General features: G+C 35.9%; 1 protein-coding gene across 1 annotated transcript in view; it reads right to left on the bottom strand.

The window, feature by feature from the left end:
• Positions 1–299: 299 nt before the first annotated feature.
• LOC149156747 (peroxisomal nicotinamide adenine dinucleotide carrier-like) overlaps positions 300–23415 on the bottom strand; it is a 96391-nt gene continuing 73275 nt past the window's right edge. The window contains exons 10-11 of the mRNA XM_089438540.1: positions 1886–1940; positions 300–992 (exon numbers count right to left, since the gene is read on the bottom strand). Of these exons, the coding sequence (XP_089294666.1) occupies positions 790–992; positions 1886–1940 (258 nt within the window). The 3' untranslated portion in view covers positions 300–789. The remainder of the gene's footprint in view (positions 993–1885; positions 1941–23415) is intronic.

The raw sequence follows: 23415 nt of genomic DNA, 5'->3' as shown, positions 1-23415 counted from the left end.
GAAGATGAAAACTTCGAATACAAATCGCCTAAATTAATTTTCATTAAAATTAAGAAAAGCCAGGCATTAGTGCTGAAGATATCTAATTAAAAAGAGCTTATAGCCGTGTAGTAATGAAAACCCATCTGAAAATAACCACGTAGCTCGTCTGATTTGGTTCGAGTCATTTAGATGAATGCTGTTCCGCTTCATTACATCTCTTCAAAGTTTGGCTATTTGCATGATGTTGGATATTGTGTAATGCTAGTTGTGTTGCCTGAGAGAACAAGGTGTCAAGGACCAGCAATTCATAGATGATATGAGATAAATAAGATATTGCAAATTTATTCAGTCAAAGTTGCTACTCTTGGGAGTGATCCACCAATAATCTTTTGAAATCTTACATAGAAGGCCATCCTTAAATATTTTGGATTTCCGTAGTTATATATATCAAAGCATTTGGTTTTTGCTTCATGTCAACTGCTAACTATTTGTGCAGAAAAATCTGCATGGCCTGAATACTTACAGAACAAGTAGTATTTGAGAGAGCTTTATTGAGCACAAATTAAAGCTTCTCTGAGCCTTCAATGCAATGCAACCCAGCAGCGAAAAAAATCTCATCTTCAAATGTAAATGTTTGTCAGTTAATGTCAAGAAAGAAATACACTGAAGTGTACACCCACTGGGTCAAAGAAAACAAAAATCTTCTGAAAAGGAAAAGAATTTTCAGTTAAGGACACGTGTCCATGATCGCGATATCAGATGTTTAGCACCAGTTAACAGATAACTCTCTCAATCATTTAATTTGAATCACTTAGTTGATTTGAAAGTGGGTATTGGAACAATATTTTTGTTGTTGTTAACTATTCCCCGAGCTGCTTTTACAAGCTCCTCTTTGGTCATAAAAAGTACTGCAGCAGCAAACACACTCTGAACTATTTTTGTACTCATGCCCTTGTAAAATCCGGGCAATCCCTCATAACGAATCATTTTAATAATCGCATCGAAAGTTCCTGCACAAGAAGAAAATGGTGATCACATTAATATTAACGAGGCATGTAAGCAGCACTTTTAAGAAGACTTCTTCTCACACACATCACAAACAAAAACTCAATTACCATATTGCCTTTGCCTTCAAATTTCCTACTAAATGTTGAGCATTAATAACAAAAAAGCACGAAAATATTGAAATTAACTTTTCAAGTCTTATCAAAATGTTCAAGGTACAGACTTGTGAATCGACATAGAAACCTAAACTTCCACTTTTAAATGAATGATTTTAAATTGGTATCAATTGAAACTTTACGTTAATCACTACACCTCTCCTTCAGAGATGGGCTCTGCTTGTCAAAAGCAGTGACCTGACTTACATCAATAAGGAGAAAACAAGTTGTGGATGCACTATCCGGTTCTGTATCTGAGGATGACTCAATGTTTTCTCTCAGTTATTTTTTTCAGAAACCCAGTTGGAATACTAGATAAAAACTCATCAATTTCAAGCTTCTCAAGTAGTGGAACATGTTTTATGATTGTGCTTCATAACATAATAGAACTGCTTATAAAGTCATACATACATACATTCCAACACCTACTGTAAGTAGACAGCTTGTATATTTTACGGAGATTCATCAGGTTGAAAAATTATTTATGCAGGAAGGCTCAAAATCATGCCTTGGAACGCTTTCCATGGTTTAGCACAATCCCCCATCGCTTAAAGATTAATATGCACCTTTTATGTTTATTTGATTAACTGTTGAATTACATGAACGTAAAATGAACGAACTTGCATATCCCATTACCAATGTAAGAAAGTCAATGAGCATCTCTTTTAGCCTCTTTAAACATGCGGTACATTAAATAACTCTCAAATAAGGAAAAGCAAAAAGCTTTCAAAATCACAACTAACCTGTATATTGCAGTGCTTTGTTCCCACCAATATCTTGTTTTGCTTGAAGCCTTGACTGCAAGGGGACGAAAGATATGAATGGAAGTCAATGACATGATCACAATCAAACTGCATTGGGAAATCATTCCCAGGAAAAAATTTCCACCTAAAAACTCCAAAATGAAATTGAATTTGAAGTATATTATAATTTGAATGTATTTATAATATATACATAATTAATGAATCAGTATGTGTTAAGCCTCTAAATTCCTTCATCATAAAATTTCAGAATTGACATGAGAAGTACTGGTAAAAATGCATCGATGGAAAAGACAGACCAGCATAAATAGCCATTCAGAAAGTGGGTATAGGCAGGTTTATAACTCTTCTATAATCAAAATTCAATACTGATGATGCAGCTGTTACTCCGAAGAACATAGGTTGGTATGGTTTATTATAGCAACACTAAATTTTGTTGTTAGGAGTCCAAATGTGATATTAATGTCTAATAAAGGTCAAATGTATGTTAAATGGCCAACCATACGTTAATAACATGCCATCAGACTTTAGTGATGGTAATTACGACAATTAGGTAGCACAACAACTACCTAAAGTAGGAATAAAACTGTTCTACAACATTGTATCTATGACTCATTCAACAAAACAAACAATATCCTTATCTCTCTCTCTCTCTCATGCTATGATTTTCTACCTTTGAAATACCAACATAGTTTCCACAAACTCTGAGACACTGGACATGTCTGCAATCTAAGACAGACATCAGAAGGGGAACTTGGTTCCCTACTGAAGGAGCAGGAACATCGTCAAAAGCAAGAAATGAGCAAGGAGTTGGCACCAACATTGGAATTCAACGGTGTTACAAAGGAGAGCATAATATAGATCATAGACATTTGATATAATTCAACTTAATGTGTTTTAGACTTTGATGTCTACTAGTAACCAAAGATGGCCAACGGGCCTGCAAAAGTAGAATGGCCAGTGTGCACAGTGGGAGTACCCAAAGCATCTCCAACAGAGTAGTACCAAACATGTGGAAGGGATGTAAACAAAAGATATAATGAAACATAAGAAAATCCAAATGCGATTAAAATCTATGTTACCAGATCCTTCCATCACCCTTCTCTAGATAAGTACAGATGCATATCAGACCTGGATCTTTCTCGGTCACGTCTTGAGTCCTTCATGAATCTGTATTTGTAAGGGTTGTAAAGCATGGAGTTGTACAGGGTCCATATGGGTTCTCCTATTCCCATATCCCCTTCGCCCACCAAATGAAAACAGAAACATAAAATAAACGAGCCTTCAAGGCAATTGCACTAACTTGACAACGAAAAATATGCCGTTAGACTTTATCTATATCCTACTGCTACCCATCAACAAGACCTCTCTTTGTGCGAGAATTTACATGTACATGCTTGTCAATTCAGAGCCTCATGTTTAAAGAAATCTATCAAGGCATTTTGGTTCCTGCAGCCCAACAAGCATTTGACATGCCAATAGAAAGAATTATGCAAGCTCTATTACCTATGTACTTGAACATCGTTTCAGCAATCATTTACCCACTTCACAAATAATGACATTCAAAGCCATATAAAAAGGTATAAAGGCTTTGAGGTGATTTTGAAAAATAAAAGGGGTGGCAAGTGTCAGGGGGGAACATATTAGACCCTAAGGGAAAACTTGAAATAACCTTTGCTTGAGGTCTAGGAAAGTCCAAAAACAACCAAGCCAAGGCTTATGCTCTTTACCAAGGTCTCCACCTAGCTAAGGAATCTAGAATAAAATCTCTGCTTGTCATAGGATATTCAAGCTCAGTTATCAAATTGATGGTCCTGAAACCAACCTCATCTGATAACAATATCAATCTCATATTGATAACAATAACAATAGACCCCTAAGACATGTTACATCATCTTTAATCACCACTTTTCTCAATGCCATCTTTGTCAGACTTCAAGTAATGTGACGGGCTTCGAAAGGACTAACCCATCTCCCGCTTAGATGCTCAAATTAAAACTTTTGTCATGTCCATTGGATCCTTCTGTGAGGTTTTTCATTGGTAAGGTGGGATAATGAAGCAGCAAAGCTAAGAAGCTTGCAACATCAAGTGGAGCAAGGCCATCCAACCTACAATTGACCTATTAAGAGTCAGTCTTGGTCTCTGCTTGGTATATTGAAATTTCTGTCTGGAGGTTTCAGCTACAAGCCAGTTTCACTGGCTAGCCTTTTTCGTGCTCTTGTTCTTGGAATCTTTTTGTTCTAAATGTCTGGTCTCTCTGTTTCGAATATTCCACTCTCTCTTGGCAATTTTTCCTCAACTCCTTTTTGGTGTTCATCCCTCTATCTCTCTAGTATTTCCTGACAATCAGTGATTGTCACCTCCCTTTTAAGATTTGGTTCTATAGTTCTATTGGGCTTTGGATAAATTGGTCTTCTCAATTCTAGCTTCAAGAATACCTAGACTATTAGTGCCTTGGTAGTTTTGTTGTTTGGTTTGTGGAGCAGCGAGTCCTTTCTATGTGTTGGTTTCAGGGTTCTCTTAGGACAACTCTGCATCAATTTGAACTTTGATGTAGGAATTTAGAAGGTAAGTTCCTTAGATAGAACACCAAAGGACACCGCTCACAAACAAATCATAGATTGGTACACCAATATTCTTGACATGGTTAAAACCCTCAAAGAAGGAAATAGTCCACGGCCTGAGCCAACGCGGCCACTTCAGGCAATTTATTAATGTAAAAGAAAGAAAATTTACATAAGCTTCTCTCATGAGCGGTCACCTTACAAATGACCCTCCATGCTCTTTAAGTAGAGATCATGGACCAATCGGGTGTTAAGCCACGGATCAAATGTCGATAATACCGAGGAGAGAATGAACCGTCGGATCACTTCATGTCTAGAACATATCATGACTGTCGGATTATAAGTTACAAAAAGTACATAGTAAAGAAACACACCTTACCTAACTATACACTAGACCAAGTTATACTTGACTATTTTCTATTTGTCGGAATATCCTAACATCCCCCCTTAAGAACAACTGGGATAGGATTGAAGGATGTTCACGAATGATACAATAAGAGAAGGAAGGAGGCATTATAGCCTATCCCCCCTTAGTGACAACTTCCTGAACTCCAACCATAAATCAAAGTTTAGTAAAATTCGCCTCTGTGAGAGCCTTTGTAAAGATGTCTGCAACTTGATCATTGGTTGAACAATATTGCACTTCAAGAACATGGTCATGAATGAGCTTTCTGATGAAGTGCATGTGTAGTTCAATGTGTTTGTTGCACTGATGTTGGACTGGATCTTTGCATAGTTGAATGGCACTTTGATTATCACACCAAAGTGTAGTCAGATGTTGTTGTTGAAAACCAAACTCTGACAGGATCTGACGAAGCCACAGGGCTTCCTTACTAGCTTCTACGGCACCACGATACTCTTCTTCTATTGAAGAAAGAGAAATGGCACTTTGTTTCTTGCAAGCCCATGTAATAGGTCCAAAACCAAGAGTGAAGACATAACCTGCAATAGACTTCCGATCATCAGGGTCACCAGCCCAATCGAAATCAGTGAAACCAACCAATAAAGGAGATGCTTCTGCACTGTAATGAATCCCAAACTGAACTGTACCTCGAACATAACGAAGTATTCTTTTAGCTGCTTTCCAATGACTTTCATGTGGGTTTTGCATAAACCGAGCAATAAGGTCAACAGCAAAGGAAAGGTCAGCGCGGGTATGGGTCAAATACAAAAGTTTTCCAACAAGTTGGTCATATAAGGTAGCATCAACTTCGGGGGAAGTACAAGTGACTGAAAGTTTGGCTCCAGACTGAAACGGAGAAGGGGCTGGCTTACAGTCTTCCATGTGAAAGTGGCGTAGAAGATCACAGGCATACTTGGATTGGGAAAGGGAAATACTTTCTTTGGATTGCAAGACTTGAAGACCAAGAAAATAATGCAAATGTCCTAAGCAGTGTTCCATGAGGACGCGTCCCCCAAGGTTGGGTGCGCGCACCCCTCGCACCCGGAATGGGGGGATGTCTGGGGAAACGTTTGCCCACGTCCCCCTTTTGGGGAGACGCGGGGAGACGTAGGGGGGACGTTCCCCCAGTGCGGGGGACACGACTCCCCAAAAGGGGGACTCCTAGGCGTCCCCCCTCAAAATGGGCTATGCGTCCCCCCTTAAATTTTCTTGTAAACAATGATTTATGATAAGGAAAACCTAGTATTTGACCATATTTCCCTACTAATGCTATGCAATTCATGGTAATGTTAAATTCTTAAAGTAGAAGTGACATTCTCCTTTATCTTTCATTTTCATCCTTTTACTTAAATTTTTAACATTACCATGAAATGACTCGAGATGTTTGAGAGTGGTTATGACCTCATTGGATTTCATATGGAGAAAGTAGAATTTTAGATCTCACTCAAAATCCAGCAGACTTAACAGTTTTTCATGAATTCAGGATTCGATGGATTGCAATGTTTCCATTGCATTTTGTCATGTACAAGGGTATGGAATTAGTATTTAATCCAAAGCACCAAGCCCTCTGTGTACTTTAGAGTGACTTTTAGACTCATCACTCCATTGTTTTTGAGTTTTACTTATGTTATGTCAATTTACTATTTCTGTCTTTAGATTTCAGTGTCTAGTATAATCTATTTGCTTAGTACTAATTAGATTCTAGAATGATAAATGATGAATTTTAATTTTAATTTTAAATAAATTTAGAATCTAGAATGATGAATGATGAATTTAATTTTTAAATCAATGTAGATTCTAGAATGGGGAATAATGAATAATGAATATGGATTAGAGTATTTCATTATTGAATCTCATGGTTTATGGATGAATCATGTATGTATTAGTTAAGGATGATGAGCATGGATCAATGTACTTCATTATTAATTCAATTATGTATGCATCATTCTATTTATGCTTTCATTATTGAATATGAATTTGAAATATATATATATATATATATATATGTTAAAAAGGAAAAAAAATTATATACCCCGACGTCCCTTCGTTCCCCCTAAATTTCAATAAAATTTGAGAGTACTCCCACACGTCCCCCTTGTGCGTCTCCCCGCACCTGCGTCTCCCCGTCCCGGAGTCTTGGTGGAACATTGGTCCTAAGTCTGTCATCTCAAACTGCTTTTTAAGGCTAGACTTCACATGGCTTATAAGGTTGGGATCATTATTAATAAGGATAAGATCATCAACATAAAGAACAAGAATGATAAGAGACTTACCCACTTTCTTGGTGTCGACAGTATTGTCAGAATGACACCTAGAAAAGCCAGTATCTAAAAGAAAGTTATCCATTTTGGCATACCAAGCCCAAGGGGCTTGCTTGAGACCATAAAAGGATTTCTTAAGCCGACATACAACACTAGAGTCTGTTTGTATAAAGCCAGGAGGTTGTTCCATATAGATTTCTTCATGCAAGTCCCCATGCAAAAAGGAGGATTTAACATCCATCTAATGGACTTCCCTTTTGAAAGAAGCAGCAAGGGAAAGAACAAGGTGGATAGAGTTCATTTTGGCAACAGGGGAGAAGGTTTCAGTATAGTCAATGCCTTCAACTTGTGAAAAACCCTTAGTGACAAGACAGTCTTTATGTTTATCAACATTTCCATCCGGTCCAAACTTGGTTCTGTAAACCCATTTGCATCTAACAAGTTTTCGTCCCTTTGGAAGAGGAACAAGGTCCCATGTATCATTTGCCAATAGTGAACGATATTCTTCATTCATAGTTGTGTCCTAACCTGGATGGCCTGAAGCTTCTGCAAAGGTGTCAGGATCATAATTCGCTGAAGCTTAAGCCAGTAAAGAAGAGGCTCTATCGAACTGAGGACATGTACGACGTTGATCTGTAGGATCACCTGCAAGAGCACCTGTTGCATCTCGAGTAGCACAGACCCATTTTGGAAGATGAGGAGTTGAAGGAGGATCCTGGGAAGGTGGGGGAGGATTGTCATCCTCGCTGTCATCCTCTGATAAAGAAATATTTTCAGAAGTAGAAGGTATAGCGAGAGGTGCCACATCCGCCGAACTAGGATCATAGGCCGATATATTTTTAGCAAAGTTTACATCTCTTCTAATGATAACATTTTTGAATTTAGGTTGAAGAAGTCTATATCCTTTGACATCTTCAGAATATTTAACAAAAATACATTTTTCACTCTTAGGTTCTAAGGCTTTATGTTTCTCATCTGGAATATGGGTCCATGCTTCACTTCCAAAAACGCGAAAGTGACTTACATCTGGTTTAATTGAGCTCCATGCTTCTTCTGGAGTGATATTCTTTAAAACCTTAGTAGGAGTGCAATTTACTATGTAATTTGCATAGTTAATTGCTTCTGCCCAAAATTTAAGATTAAGTCCTTTAGATTGAAGCATACAATTAGCCATTTCTTTTAAGGTGCGATTCTTCCTTTCAACTACACCATTTTGCTGTGGAGTATATGGAACAGTATGTTGCAATTGAATTCCATTCTCAATGCAAAAGTTGATGAATTTGTTGTTAACATATTCTCCACCATTATTAGATCTTAGCTTAAGAATTTGATGTCTAGATTGTTTCTCAACAAAGGCCTTAAAGGCAAGAACATGTTAAAGACTTCACTCTTGATTTTTAGAAAGTATACCCAACTGCATCTGGAGAAATCATCAATGAAAGTTAAGAAATACTTGTAGCCAGAGAATGAAACAATTGGAAGTGGACCACATAAATCACTATGCACAAGCTGTAAAGGGGTTGAAGCTTGCCAAGAGTCACGTTTTTCAAAACTATCCCGATGATGTTTTCCGAGTACACATCCGAAATAAACACCATCTCTGCAAGATACCATAGGAAGACCTATCACCATAATTTTTTTACATAGATTTTGAAGGGAGCAATAATTTAAGTGACCAAATCGCTCATGCCAAAGTTTGTTCACTTCATCATTATGAGCAACAAATACCGAGGGAAGAGTTGATGACCCAAATTTGTTAAACTTATACAACCTTGTGGAATCATCAGCAATGCCAGTAGCTAAAATCTATCTAGGATCTCTTAGGTCCTTAATTACAACATCATGAGGTGAAAATTGAACGATTTTACCTTCACTTGAATGAGTTATCTGATATACAGACAGAAGGTTGCAAGATAAGGTAGGAACACATAATACATCATTAAATTGACCATTGTCTAGATGAATAGTTCCATTCCCTACAACACTAAGAGATCTATCATCACCAACATATATATTTTTGGTGTTACAATCATTTAAAGAAGAAAACATGGCTTTGTTTTTTTCCATGTGATAAGAAGCTTCAAAATCAATGAGCCACTCATGAGAATGAGAAGAAGAAGATACATTTAGTGCATAACCAAAACGAGATGCTTGACAACCACATGCAGAAAATGTTATTCCTGAAGATGAAGTTGAAGTTGAAGAGTGTCCAGCTGGATGTTATGCTTCTTCATTGCTACTTCCAACACTTCCATCTTCTTAAATCATTTGGATTCTAAGTGGCCATCACGATTACAAAAGTTGCAATGTCTATCATTCTTCTTCCCTTTGTTTTTATTTGCCTTATCATTTTGTTGAATTGATTTTTCATTTTGAGACTGAAATTGCTTAGGACCCTTGTTTGGTTTAGGACCATTCTTTCTCAAATGTTGCTTTTTAGGATTCTTTGAATTTGGTTGTTGTTGGGCTGCTAAGGCTTTCTTAGAAGAGTTTTCAATATTAAGAAGACCAAGGTGTAAGAGTTTTTCTTGTTCTCTTATTAAAGAATCACAAAAGGATCAAAAGAGGGGGACTTGTAGGCTTGTCCTTGAGAAATAAAGGCTTCTCTAGTAGAATGGAAGGTGGAAACAAACACAGAGTAGGTTGGTCCTAACTTAGTAAGAATGGAATAGATAAGGCTACCATCTTCTTTCTTAACCTTAACACCTTCCAAGAAAAGTCTAAGGGTCTTGAACTTGGACAAAAAAACTTCAATGGAAGAAAAATTATTGGGGTCCAACGTAAGCAACTCATTTTCGAGTTGATGGGCTCTAATTTCATTTTTTATTCCAAAAACTTTATTGAGTTGTTTCATTGCTTCATTAGGGGTATCAAGTTCTGCAATATGGAATCTAAGGTCTAGAGAAATAGACATCTCTATCAACCCACATGCTTGATCTTGCTTATTTTCCCATTTGGCTAGATTATCTTCATATTTAGGTTTAGATTCTTGGCTTGAGGCTATTCTATAAAGACCTTTACTTCTAAATAAATCCACAATGTAGGATAACCATTGGAAGTAGTTGGTGTTGTCAAGAATAACTAAACATGAACTTTCCATTTTAAAAAAAATTGAAGCTGAAGATGCTGAAACTAAGTGTTCCAATAGAAAGATCTCAAAAAATTAGGGCGATTCAAAAAAAAACAGCTCTAAAAACGGCTTCCGAATGAAGAAGTTATGGCTTTTTGAAGAAAAGTTGATGAAGATGCCGGCGAACTATGTGAATGTTGGGAAGTGAATGATAATGTTATATTTTAAAAAATCTCCCCCCCCCCTTTCCAAACTTAATCTAATTAACTCACTTTTAAAAAAAGATTACTTTATGTGACCCACTTTTATAAATAAGTGAAGGTCACTTTTACAATGGTACTTTATGAACTACCCACTAAATTGTGACTTTGGAATTATAAGTGACTCACTTTTTATAACGAGTGAGAACGCTTTTACATAAAGTAACTTTAAAACATAAGTTACGTGTGCTTTTTGAAAAAGTAGCTCAACAAAAAGAAAGACTTGAACCCAAGACCTCTATTTTCATAAAGAAACTTTGGACCAAGTGAGCTAGTTTAAAAGGTTAGTAATTTTTTGAAAGGAGGAAGGGGGGGGGGGGGGGGGTTTGCTCACTGAAGCTTTGGAGTGCGTGCTTACTTGAAAACCCTCTTTTTGTCTACAAAACAAAAAAAACCACACAACCCAAAACGAACATGCAAAAGAAATCCAAGCCTTACGGCTTAAAGTTAAATTTGGTCGGAAACTAAATATTTTCCTCAATGTTTATGATTTTCTGAGATCATATTAAGGCATAGTGGAAAAAAGCATATGCATGAAAAAAATCCTTTCTTTCTGTTTCTGGTTTGCCCAGATCGCACAAAGTCGCAGGGCAAAGAGCATACGCAGAAATGAAAAGTATAGATCCAGTAATAAAAAAAAAAAAATTATAGAGGACTATAAACCGAAATAAACAGAGAGATAAATAACTGTAACTGCAAATAAAGATTGTATACCTCCAAATCTTAAAAATGACGTAGCTAGGGCTACCGGAAACCTTTTCGTGTGAAACGAAAGCGATTCCTCACTGGAACAGATGCTCCTAACACAATAGAACAATCATCTTGGCCTGAAAGCATTCAGAAATAGTGGATCTAGGAAACGACAGTCGGATGCAGTTGTACCGGCTTCAGATTTGGATCACCAACGGATGCGGCCTTCGAATAGCTCTAATACCATGTAGGAATTTACAGGGTAAGTTCCTTAGATAGAACACCAAAGGACACCGCTCACAAACAGATCATAGATCAGTACACCAATGTTCTTGACGTAGTTAAAACCCTAAAGAGGGAAACAGTCCACGGCTTGAGCCAATGCGGCCACTTTAGGCAATTTTTTAATTTAAAATAAAGAAAAGTTACATAAGCTTCTCTCATGAACAGTCAATTTACAAATGAACCTCCATGCTCTTTAAATAGAGATCATGGACCAATCGAGTGTTAAGCCACGAATCAAGTGTCGTAATACCGAAGAGAGAATAAACCGTCGAATCACTTCATGTCTAGAACATATCATGACCGTCGGATTGTAAGTTACAAAATGTACATAGTAAAAAAACACACTTTACCTAACTATACACTAGACCAAGTTATAGTTAACTATTTCCTATGTGTTGGAATATCCTAACATTTGAAGCTTGTTACCTCTCAAACACTCCCTAGAGGAAAAGTTCTAACCTCACTCATGAGAAAGCTAAGGATACTATCAAGTGAATCACTACTACTCACCTATGTGATTCACTCCACTTAAAGGCTTGGAAAATTTCAAAGCCAAGGGGGGATTCTCTTAACTAATCCTATGTTTATCATCAATATAGGGGAGGAATGCAACCTAGGATTATTGTCAATATAGGGGAGGAATGCAGCTTAGGATTAGTGCACTCAACTAACTCACTTAAAGGTGTAGTCCTAAAATCTTGGTAGCAAGAAAAATTTCCAAGGAAAAAGCCCAAAACCCAAATGGATAGCATGCATATGAGTGTTAGTACAAGAACATAAGGATGTGAGTTGTTTACCAACTGAATATCAACAATTTAAACCTTAGCTTTATCAATGCTTGTAAAATACCATTTGAGAGAAATAAGAGAATTATCAAGAATGATACTCAATGTGAGAAACATGGAATGCTTGTAATGAGCGTGTGTGTGTGTGTTTTCTTTTTTTTTTCCTGAGTAAAATCCGGGAAGATCAACCCAAAGGGATCACATCCCGCCAGCCAAACTAGCAGAGCCTAACCCCGAAGGTGTCGAGGAGAATAGACCCCATGATCTCCTATTGGCAAGGTTCTTTAGCAACGGGAACTCGACCAATTGAGCTAAACCTTGGGGCTAAAGAGCAGTTCACTTGTCAAGAGCATTAATCACATTAGCCCAATGAGATATCAAGGGAACAAATTTAGGAAGATACGTAATAAACAAATTTTGAACCATTGAATATGTGAATTATGAGTTGTAAGTGGGAATTTATTCCATAAATGATGTTGGAGATTACTACAGAAAATAAATATAAGTATTGTCATCCAGATTGGATCATTATATTGTTTGTCATCTATCTCGATGCTATTAGAAATCCACACTGCAGGTCTGGTCTATATTTTGACAGTTACACACAACTGAAAACATAAACACACTGAAATGTCTAACTTTAAAAACAACTTGCACAACCAAAAATACGATAGTAATTAGAATATGTAGAAATTTTAAGGTCCATGTAGCCCACCCCGGTTTCAATTTGTTTTGCATAACAAGTTTAATGCCCACATCCCATGGTTAATTGCTGATATTTAAACTTGAATACAAATTGCAATTAAAGCACTAAAACGCTACCACTACTTTTCACTTTCACTTTCAGCTGATAAAAATTTTCACAAGCATGCACACAATTTTTGGACACTCGTGTTTGGTCAACACGACCGTGAAAAATCCCCAAAGGGAAAACCAGTTAGAAGAGGGATTTTATTTGCTTTTATCTCAAAGATTTTTTATAGCATTAAATGCATAACACAAGGTACTTATCTCTCCCTTCAAATTCGGATCAGTCCTCTAGAAATTTGTGCCACTGACTGGACATGCATGCCACTGTCCAACAATCACTGCATTGGAAATTGTGTCACTGTTCAGACTTTTAGATCTAGAAAACCGTGCCAATATTCAACACATGGACCTTGAAATTTGTGTCATTTCTCAGGAAATTCCTCTTTGAATTTCGAGCCAGTCTCAGAATTTCTACCTTGAAAACTGCACTGATAGATCAGGAATCTCTCCTCGATTTTCACGCAAACAGAATTCTTATTTCTCCTTGTTTTTCGAGCCTATGATTACCTCGAAAATTGCGCTGAGCATCCTAGTTTTTTGAGCCTGTCAGACTGCCTTTTCTCCTGGAAAACTGCGCTGGAAACTATGCTTGTACCTTCTAGGAAATCATGCCTCTCTTCCAGCCTTGGGATGCGTGCTTGCGTGTATTTTTTTTGCTTGCTGCTGTGTGTTCTCTCCTTCAGCAAATGCTATCTCAACCTCCTTGCCTTCTCCTCTCCTTGCTCTTCTCCAACACTTACACATGAAGAATGAATTCACACTTTGCCTTTTTCCTCCCTTTTAGTCTCATAATGACGAAAAGCCCTATCCCTAAGATCAAGGGCTAAGATTAGATCCCAGCTCTCCTTGATCAAAGATGGAGATCTAATCTCCCATTGACCCCCTCTTATGTCTCTCTCTTTATTAATGAACCCCCTAGTCACTTTAATAACTTGTTTTTGTACCATGTACTTTTTCTCATAAAGTCACTTTAAAAACATAAAATCACTTTAATATAATAAAGTACAATGTACTTTTAGTACCTCATAAAGTGACTAAAAAGTCACATGACTTTAATAACCACATAGTCATTAAAAAGGTGGTCTCATGTGTTTTCCTAAGCTAAGGCAAAAAGCACTAGGAAACACCTCCTTGGTACCCTTCTTCAACAGGGCATACACAAAACACAATTTTAAAGAATTATAGGGCTCTTGTACCAAAGAAAGTGGCCCTTTACCACAGAATCCCAGGGGTGAGGCTAAATCCTTCAAGCCCTCAACTGCCCAAAAGGCCACTGCTATGGCAATCCTTCACCACAGAATTTGCCAATAGTTTCACTGTCTGTTGTTGTATGCTTAAGGCACTTCCAACCCTTGGCTAGCACTGTATTCCTTTACCAGGCCTATGGACTAACCAAAAGTCCTCACATAGGCCTCGGCCTGTGCTAAACTAGCAGGTCAGCCTTTCCACAGGGTCCGACATCTTGCTGCTTGCCTACAGATGCACCTACAGGCCTGCTTTTCTATGTGGTCTGCCACAACAGGGCTCACATCCTTGTCCTTGTTGCTATGCAAACCCGGCCCTTTTCTTTGGGCCCTAAACCCTTGCACATGGGCCCTACAACATTCCTTATTTGCAGCGGTCTATGTATATCACCCAGCTGGCCACTTACCAACCCTCGGCCTAGCTATAGTTTCCTCAACAAATCAAAAACCCAATCAAGAAGAAACATACAGTATTCTCCTTTCCATGATTGATCTCAAGCCTCTCCATTGGTTTCTAATTTGTACTTTTCCTTAAAGTGTGCAATACCATTGGTCTATACCAATTTGTCAGACTTCTTTGGATGCGGACAAATCTAAACCAAAGGAGATAAGATGATCTTTGATAGACACAAAGAGGATTCTTTGAGCCCTAATTTCTTCCTTACTGTACTTGGCCACTTCTTGAGCCTTGTCCTTGTCTAGTTTTGGAACTTTGCCTAGAACAAAATCCATGACTTCATTTTCTATGAGAACCAAATCAATTCTCCTTTTCCAGGGTTTGAAATTAGAGGTTCCATCAAGTTTGTCACTTTTCTTACAAATAGATACCATTTGATTGGAAGTTTGAGACATAGAGTATCGTAAAGTACTTGTCAAAGGAGAAGAGGTCGTTATAAGAGTGCTTCCAAGAATGTTGATGATTGTTCCAAGAGTCTCAAAAGTTGTTCTTGAGTGATGTCTTCAAGGATGGCTTCTATAATAATGTCTTCAAGCTACTACGATGACTTCTTCAATGACGAGTGATGAATGAACAAGAGCTTGTCAATTTTTTCAAGAGCCTTCAATGATATCTTCAAGAGAGAGAGATAGTTGTTACAATGGCCTTCTTCAAAGGTGAGTGATGATTGTTACAATGATGATGATCCTTGTGTCTTCTTCTTTTGCCTGCAAGAATAAGTATAGCTGTTGCAAATGGTGTACTCCAAAGTAGTTGATGTAAGTGTATCTTAAGAGTGAGATGACTGTCGTAGAAGTGTCTTCAAATGTGCCAACAAAATGTGATCTTCAAGCTGCCTTCTCTTAACATTAGCTCTAATCCCATGTTGAGAAATCAAGATTCTTGTAGATTAGGGTTGATTTCTCTTAACTTGATAATTACTTGTGAATGTTTGTTGGTTTCTTATTAAATTTATGTTCTCTTCATCAAGCAATTATAAAAAAAGTACAAAACATGAAGATCACAAAGAGACAAAGGACACAAAAAATTAGACTCCAAGCCAGGGCAAAACTCGACAAGGGGGAAACCCAAGAAATCCTCTTCTTAAGAATCAAATTAAAGTGAGATATCCAGGACCCAAGACCAAGACCAAGACTTCCACAAAATCCCAAGTCAACCCTCCTCCAAGTCACCTCCAAACAAGTCAAAGTCAACACTGGTCAAACTTCTAAAAAAATTTAGACCTACAGTGTTGGCCGAATTTCGGCCCTGTAGGAGCCTCAAAAATTGCTGGAATTTCACAAGTATGAGCAGAAACTAGGGCAGAAAACAAAAATTTCTCTCTCCTTTGACTTCACTCTCTCTCCTTTGACTTTCACTGATTTTCTTCTTCTTCTTGCACAGAAATTGAAGTGATGGATAAGTGAATGAATGAGGTCAAACTATCTTGTATTTATACATATCTAGGAGGTCAAATAGTTGCCCCTTTAGGCTGACTTGTCCAGGGAGGTCCAACTTGGTCTGTGGATGACATTTTGACTCTTTCACTCAAGATAAAATAATTTATTTTTTTTCTTACAAGAAGTCCAAATGGGACTTTGACTCAATTATATTTCTTTGATTCATAATAAATTTTCTTTTGACTCAATAAACCCTATAAGCATGAAGAACATGCTTTGACTAAAAATAAATAATAATAATAATAATAATGAATATAATAAATACATCAATAGTACATTTGAGTTACATTATGAAGACCGACACTAGTTACATTTCCAACACTACAACTTGTCATAACACCTGTTATTCCTGTCATTCATACATGTTATGACCTGTCATAAAACCTGTCATAACCGGTCATTAGTCCTGCCATAACTCCTAGTGTGGCCCTATGACAACCATGTTGTATACTTGTCAAGACCTGTCAGAAGACTTGTCACAACTATATACAAGACATGTCACATCTTGTATACAAGACTTGTCAGAAGACCTATTGTAGACCTGCTACAACCTATTATCATCCTGTGATAAACGAGTCCTAAAACCTATTATAGAATTTGTTAGAAAACCTATCACCACCTGTGACCAATTCACCTGTTGTAACCTATAATGATATTGTCACCTACCTGTGACAAGTTTGTTACAACTTGCAAGGAACATGTCACCACTTGTGACCAATCTACTTGTAATAACCTATTGTACCTGTTATAACCTTGTCACCTACCTGTGACAACCTATTATAACTTGTAATATTATATATACCTATTACTTACCTGTGACTAATCCAATACAGCCTCTAATGAACTTGTTGTTCCTTGTAAGAAATGTGTATACCATTTGTATCATGTTTATACCACCTATACTTGGTTATACCATCTATATTCGTGCAACAAAGCCTATATACAAACTCTGCATAAAGTTCCCGCATTCAATCCATTGCAGCCTCACTAACTGTGGCTCTTGTATACAATTCCTGTTACAAAATTGTCATATTTTATCATAATCCTGTACATGAACCTGTTTTGCGGGAAAGTGTGTTGCTTCTCCAAAGTCTAGCATGTGTTCTACTTCTTACACAGCTTCATTAATTTCCATAGTCCTTACCTTCCTCCTCGGAACACCAAACAACATTCTCAATGGTATATTTACCAAGCTTAGAAACTATGTTCTGAGAATTCCTTAAGATATTAGATCCAGAAATTAGAATTTATGATAGTTGATTATAAATTCTTGAAGCATGCCCATAAGACCAACAATCTATTCGTAAGTATCATATTCCTAAGAATTTCAATTCGTAATTCATTTCCTAACACAAAAGAATAAGATATGCAAATTGAATCAATACTTATTTGTAGGAGTAGATATGATGTTGACTTCATGGGGCATCTATTTGCCCATCACTGGTTACATACTCAGTACCCTCCACTGGCCAAGGCACCAAACCCCAACAGCCTCCAACCTACAGACTCACTCTCCCCCATCAGCGTGCACCCAGCTGGTGCATCCCTTCACCACTCTCAGCAATCTCTTGGGTTTCATGCCACCACCTCCAGGACAACTTATTGTCAGACAGGGACGTTCCAGAGTGCGTGGCTCCAGGAGTTCCTGTTGCTTTTTTAGGGTCTTCAGGTACTCCTCAGGCCCTTGAGCTACCCACTTTGCTCTCCAGCACATAGAAGATTTAATTAAACCAATATAGATCCATATTAAGCACGGATCTAACATGAGACGAGAGGGATCAAATTTCTCTAGGTGTAGTCCTCTTTTAGAGTGCAAAATTTGAAAAAAAAAAAAGTGCATCCCTTTCATCCCATGATAGATCCCAATAAATCTATAGTGATTCTCTCTATATACAACGTGTAATTTTTTATCATTTATATTGTATTTTTGAATGCTATATAGAGTCAATCGCTGACATTAAAATATTTTACATACATGTGCATTGAGACATTTTATCCATGAACTACATTGAGCACATTAAAATGATTTTTTTGTTATTAATATATTTTTAAGTATACATCAATTAATCATGTGTATTAATTTCATATTAAAAATTGAATGAATGAATTACACATATCCTTCTTATTATTCTTATTAGGAAGTACTCGATTTTTTTTTATTACCTTTTTCCTTTGGACATTGAATATTTTATTATATAGAACATTAAAATATTTTCTTTAAACATTGTTTTTCTATATATATAATTATTATTATCATTATTATTATCCAATTTTAAGGTCACAGCCAAGCCAGACACTGTTGGCATTATGGCACTGATTTAGAGCTATGGCACAGGTGTTGTCCTTGATGGCAACTCACTTTGGTGACAGATCTCAGTCCAGGCTCTCAGAATGAAAGAAAAAGATATATACGCAGATTCACCTAGACGAAGGCGTGTATACACGCGGTTTATATGTTACAAAGACGCGTATGCGTATACACGCACTTTCACGCAAGGAAAAGCGCGTATATGTTGGAGAACTTACTTTTGGTCCGTGGTAGTTAGTCCTTGGTATTTGAACCTATGGTTTTGGACCATGGTATCTCGTCAGAAGTGTTGATCCCAAGTATTGGGCCCATGGTATTGTTCTATTATGGTTTTGGACCGTGGTATTATGAAAGGCCTAAGACTATAAAAGAGGAAGGAGATCATTTGGCAAAGGATCATCTGAATTAATTGAATATCTAATAAGTGCTAGATCTGAAATATTGGTGATTGGGGTTATGGTGCAGATCTGGATCTGAATGAAGGAGGAACCTTAGCGCAAAGAGAAGGATAAGTTCTATTGATGGGTCATAATCTTTAGGCTTGAATGATAGTATCTTTGTATGATTTTGATCTGTTATATGTGGCACATGCTTGATCTATAAATCTAATAATCTGGGTTAATTAGTGTCTGAATATTTGAAAGAGTGAATTATCCTTTATAGATCTGTACGCAGGTTCAGTGAAGCGAAGACGCGTATACACGCTGGTTCATTGAATAAAAACAACGTATACGCAGGTTGATCCAGACACAGAAGCGTATGCACGCAGGTTTCAGGTTATTGAAGTGGCATATATCTTTTGAGTTGTGATCTAGCTGCTTCTGTTTATTGCTGCAGTGGTCTGGGTTCAGAATTTGGTGTGTGGTTACTGTTACTGTGTTTTGGGTACAGCTGTCAGAGAAGTATCTACTTGATTCAGTTCTAATTGGTGAAAAGGAGATTGTTTGATGCAGAAATTCTTGATGATTGATTGATGTTCATGGATCCAGTCTGAAAATTTATGAAACGTGGTCCCTGGAAGAAAGAGAAGGTTGTAGCCTTCTGTAGGCCAGCACCTACGTACTAGTATCTTGGCTAGTGCAAGAGCTAAGGGGGTTGTAGCTCCCTTCCAGGAGAAGCTAGAGAACGAGAGAGGGTTGTAGCTCTCTGCAGGTTGCAGCCTACGTACTGGTAAAGGACTACACCAGTGCATTGTAAAAAGAAGTTTCTAATTGAAAGAAGATAGAGACGAATTGCAGCAGGTGGTTTTCACCCACATTGGGTTTCCACCTTATATCTTGTGTTCTTGTGTGTGTGATTGTCTTCAGATCTGTTTTACTGTTTCTGGTTACTGTTTATTTGATCTTAATACACAGATTAATGATCAACATCAGTAAGATAAATTAAATTATAAGTCTACATTGCATACGCGGGTTTCCTTCTCTGCAGTTGCGTATATACACAGTTTTATCTAACTGAAGTAGCGTATATGATCTAGGTTTGAAAAAGAAAATAAGTGACTTGATAATACTGATTCACCCCCCCTCTCAGTATTATTTCCAACAGACACCACATTGGTGTAAGAGAACTCCTTGTTTGTGGAACAAAGGACCCAACTCCGCACAATGATTTGACTGCTAAGTCTACGAAGGCATACATACTCTACCCCCCTCTGGTTTTGAACCTGTGACCTCTTAGGATGAAACACGTGCTCTTAACCATTAGGCCCACTCAAGCTAATATAGATATATTAGCTAAAGTTGATATCAACATATAGTTTATTTAAATCTTCATATAGTTTATTTAAATCTCGTGTTAGAAATGTTTTTTTTTTGTAATCTTGGTAGTACTTTCGCTATTTATATTAACTGGCCAAAATCAGGTTTTTCCATTTGTTCCAGGTGGCCTCAACCTGCCCGTAGGAAACCAGGTTGGCCACCTGTCAGAGTTAAAAGCTGTCCAAATTTTGTATAAGTCTTTCTCTATAAACCTAACAGCATTATCTATATTATCTACACTGCAACTCAACTTTCAAAAGTAAAAGCTATTCGTCATGAAACAAAAACAAAATTTATCTAAATCACTGTTTTACTCCTCGTCTGAGGAAATCATGGGCGCTGGGTGTAATATCCCCTAATAATAATAAAAATAATAAATAATATAATATAATATAATATTAAAATATAAGGAAATAAATGATAAACAATAAAGAAAATATAATAATAGTAAATAAATAATAAATAATGAAGAAAATATAATAATATATAAATAAAATAGTAAATAACAATACTAAAGTTCTAAATAAATAAAAATATAAATAAACTATAAAAATAAATAAAGTTAACAAAAAATACAATAAAATAAGAAATAGTTAAATTAAGAGAACTATAAAAATAGTAAAAATAAGTAAAATTATCAAAAAGTAAAAAGAAATAAAATAAGAAAGAATTATATTAAGAGAATTACTAAATTAAGTTAAACTTAAAATGAATAAATAAAAGTTGCATGTTGACACATGGAGTGTGTGCATGCGGTTCCCCTTCCAATGTTTGCTCTATTTAATAGACGGTGAGAAAGATGAGAGATCATTCCATGATTCCATCATCCATTCTCTTGAGATAAAAGTGTTGTGAGACAAAGGATTCTTTGGCAGTAGTACGTTGATTGAGGACTCGGGGGTGGCCAGTGGTAAAAAGATTATATGCAACTGAGCCTACAGTTTGGGTGGAGAGTCATCCTCAAAACTTTGTTGCGGTTAACAGAATTCAAATAGCGTTCAACTCCGAAATCACAAGTAAAGAATATCATTACCACAAATAAGTTGTTTCTGCTCATATTTCCGAAATTCGATGTTAAATCGTTGATAAATTGTGTATTTATTATTAATCGCATAACTGATCTAATTAGTTGCATGTTTTAATTTCAAAGTTGTTACATATGGTATCAGAGCATGGTTGCAACCCTAAGGCATATAAGCATTAACATACATATCCAATTTTGATTAAAATTTACATGTAATTTGAATTATTAACCTTGTTAAATATCTCTATTATATTTATTTTCCAATTAAAAAATATATCTCAACATAATTTTTCTTTTTTTTTTCTAAAATAATTAATACTTTATAACACTAAATTAAACTATGTTTTAACTTACTTTATAATAATATTATTATTATAATATTACTACACTACCTCGTAGATCCATCCATATCATAATTGTATATGACAATCATAAACACAATATTGGAACTAACGTTTATAAAAGAATCATAGGAATGATTTATTGTTATTGTGGATGGGATGAATTGAGGGATTTCAAATTACTTTGATGGAAGATTGATGTATGAATTAGCCAATTAAGAATCCGAGGTGAACGGCGAGAACGTGAATCTTTATATTATCGATGATTTGAAATAAGTAATAATAATTGAACCAAATTGGATTGTGACTAAACCTGAACTCTTAGCATATATACCATGGCGTGTATTATTATAATTCTATGTACCCATATTTTAAAATATATTTATTAAAATCAGTTCAATTAGCTGCCAAAGCTGAACCTAATATAATCTTGAAGGAAGCACTGGAACCCATAGTCTCCGAACAAAACCGAGGAAGGCGCCAAATTACTAGCTCTCAATTAGTCTACATATGTGTCTGCATGTGGTACTTGAGACACGCAGTTTTCACTTTAGTGAATAGTATATGTTTTAACATAGGTTACGAGTATTTAGTACGTGAAGTACTCTTACATTTCTTCAAGTGTGATTTTCTTTAATCAAACCCACTCCTACTTTTCTTCAAGTGTGTTTTTCTTTAATCAAACGCTCATTTGGTTGTCTATCCCAATTTGACGAATTTCATACATGGATGCTATGCATGCAATAAAATAGGAGATAACATAAAGTTATGTTTACCATAATAATAACTATCACATTAATAGTGATTAATACACTAATAATGTTCTTGAAAATGTGGTTGAAAGTTTGTTCTTTAAATGAATACGGAATACAGAAAACAAATTATAGGAAATAAAATGCCATAAAAGTTAAAAAACATTAATTATTGATTCTTTTGTTAAATTTTTTATGATAAGTTAATTTTAAGTTATGGTTGATTATTTTTAAGTTAAGTTATTTTTAAGTTGATTACAAAAAAATATATATATATATATAATTGATTTCAAATAGTGTTTAATTACATTATGTAGAAACATATTTGGGAGATAAATGAAGAAATTTAAGAAAGTTTTGAATTTAATTCTTTTTTATTTATTATAATAAGTAATTATGTTTTACTATTATATAGGTTTATTTTATCGTATAAAAAGGTTATATGAGTACTATATAAAAAAATTATGGAGTGTCTTGAATTTAAATATAGAAATTTTGTTATGGATAAACTAGAAAACTTGCTGAGATTTGAACCTCAAACTTGCAGGCCATAGCTAGTGTGACTTACCACTAGACCACCGATGCTTATTGAAATTATAGATGGATTTAATGTTTACTAAATTTGTGTTAGATAAATATTAGTGGTTTTAATGAGTAGCAATGAAATAGCCTATAGATCTTAAATGGATGTTGAATAATCTTATTCAACATTTGTATTCATTTTTATACAAGCAAATGAAATTGATTTTTCTAATGAGTTGTGATAATAAAGCTCTAGTCTATTATTGCTCTATATTTGATCTGTATGATTCCCATATTTATGATGTTATGATAAGAGATATACTAACATGTGGTTCATTTATTATGTGATGTCATGACATGTCTTTGATGCAAATATGTTGATGTTATAACTTATGGTGGTATTTCATGAAGTGAAGTATGTGGTAGTTGCATGCAAATTTATAACATGCATGAGTATGCAGTTCGTTATTATGCATAATTTTGTGATAACAATGATGTTATGTTCTCATGGTGACATGTAAGACTTGACATGTGGATTA

Source organism: Pinus tabuliformis, chromosome 9, assembly GCF_031772625.1.
Source record: "Pinus tabuliformis cultivar Carrire ecotype Pingquan chromosome 9, CPIR1, whole genome shotgun sequence".
Classification (NCBI taxonomy): Eukaryota; Viridiplantae; Streptophyta; class Pinopsida; order Pinales; family Pinaceae; genus Pinus; species Pinus tabuliformis.
The sequence above is the reverse complement of the archived record's forward strand: the minus strand, read 5'-3'. Positions and strand labels throughout refer to the sequence as shown.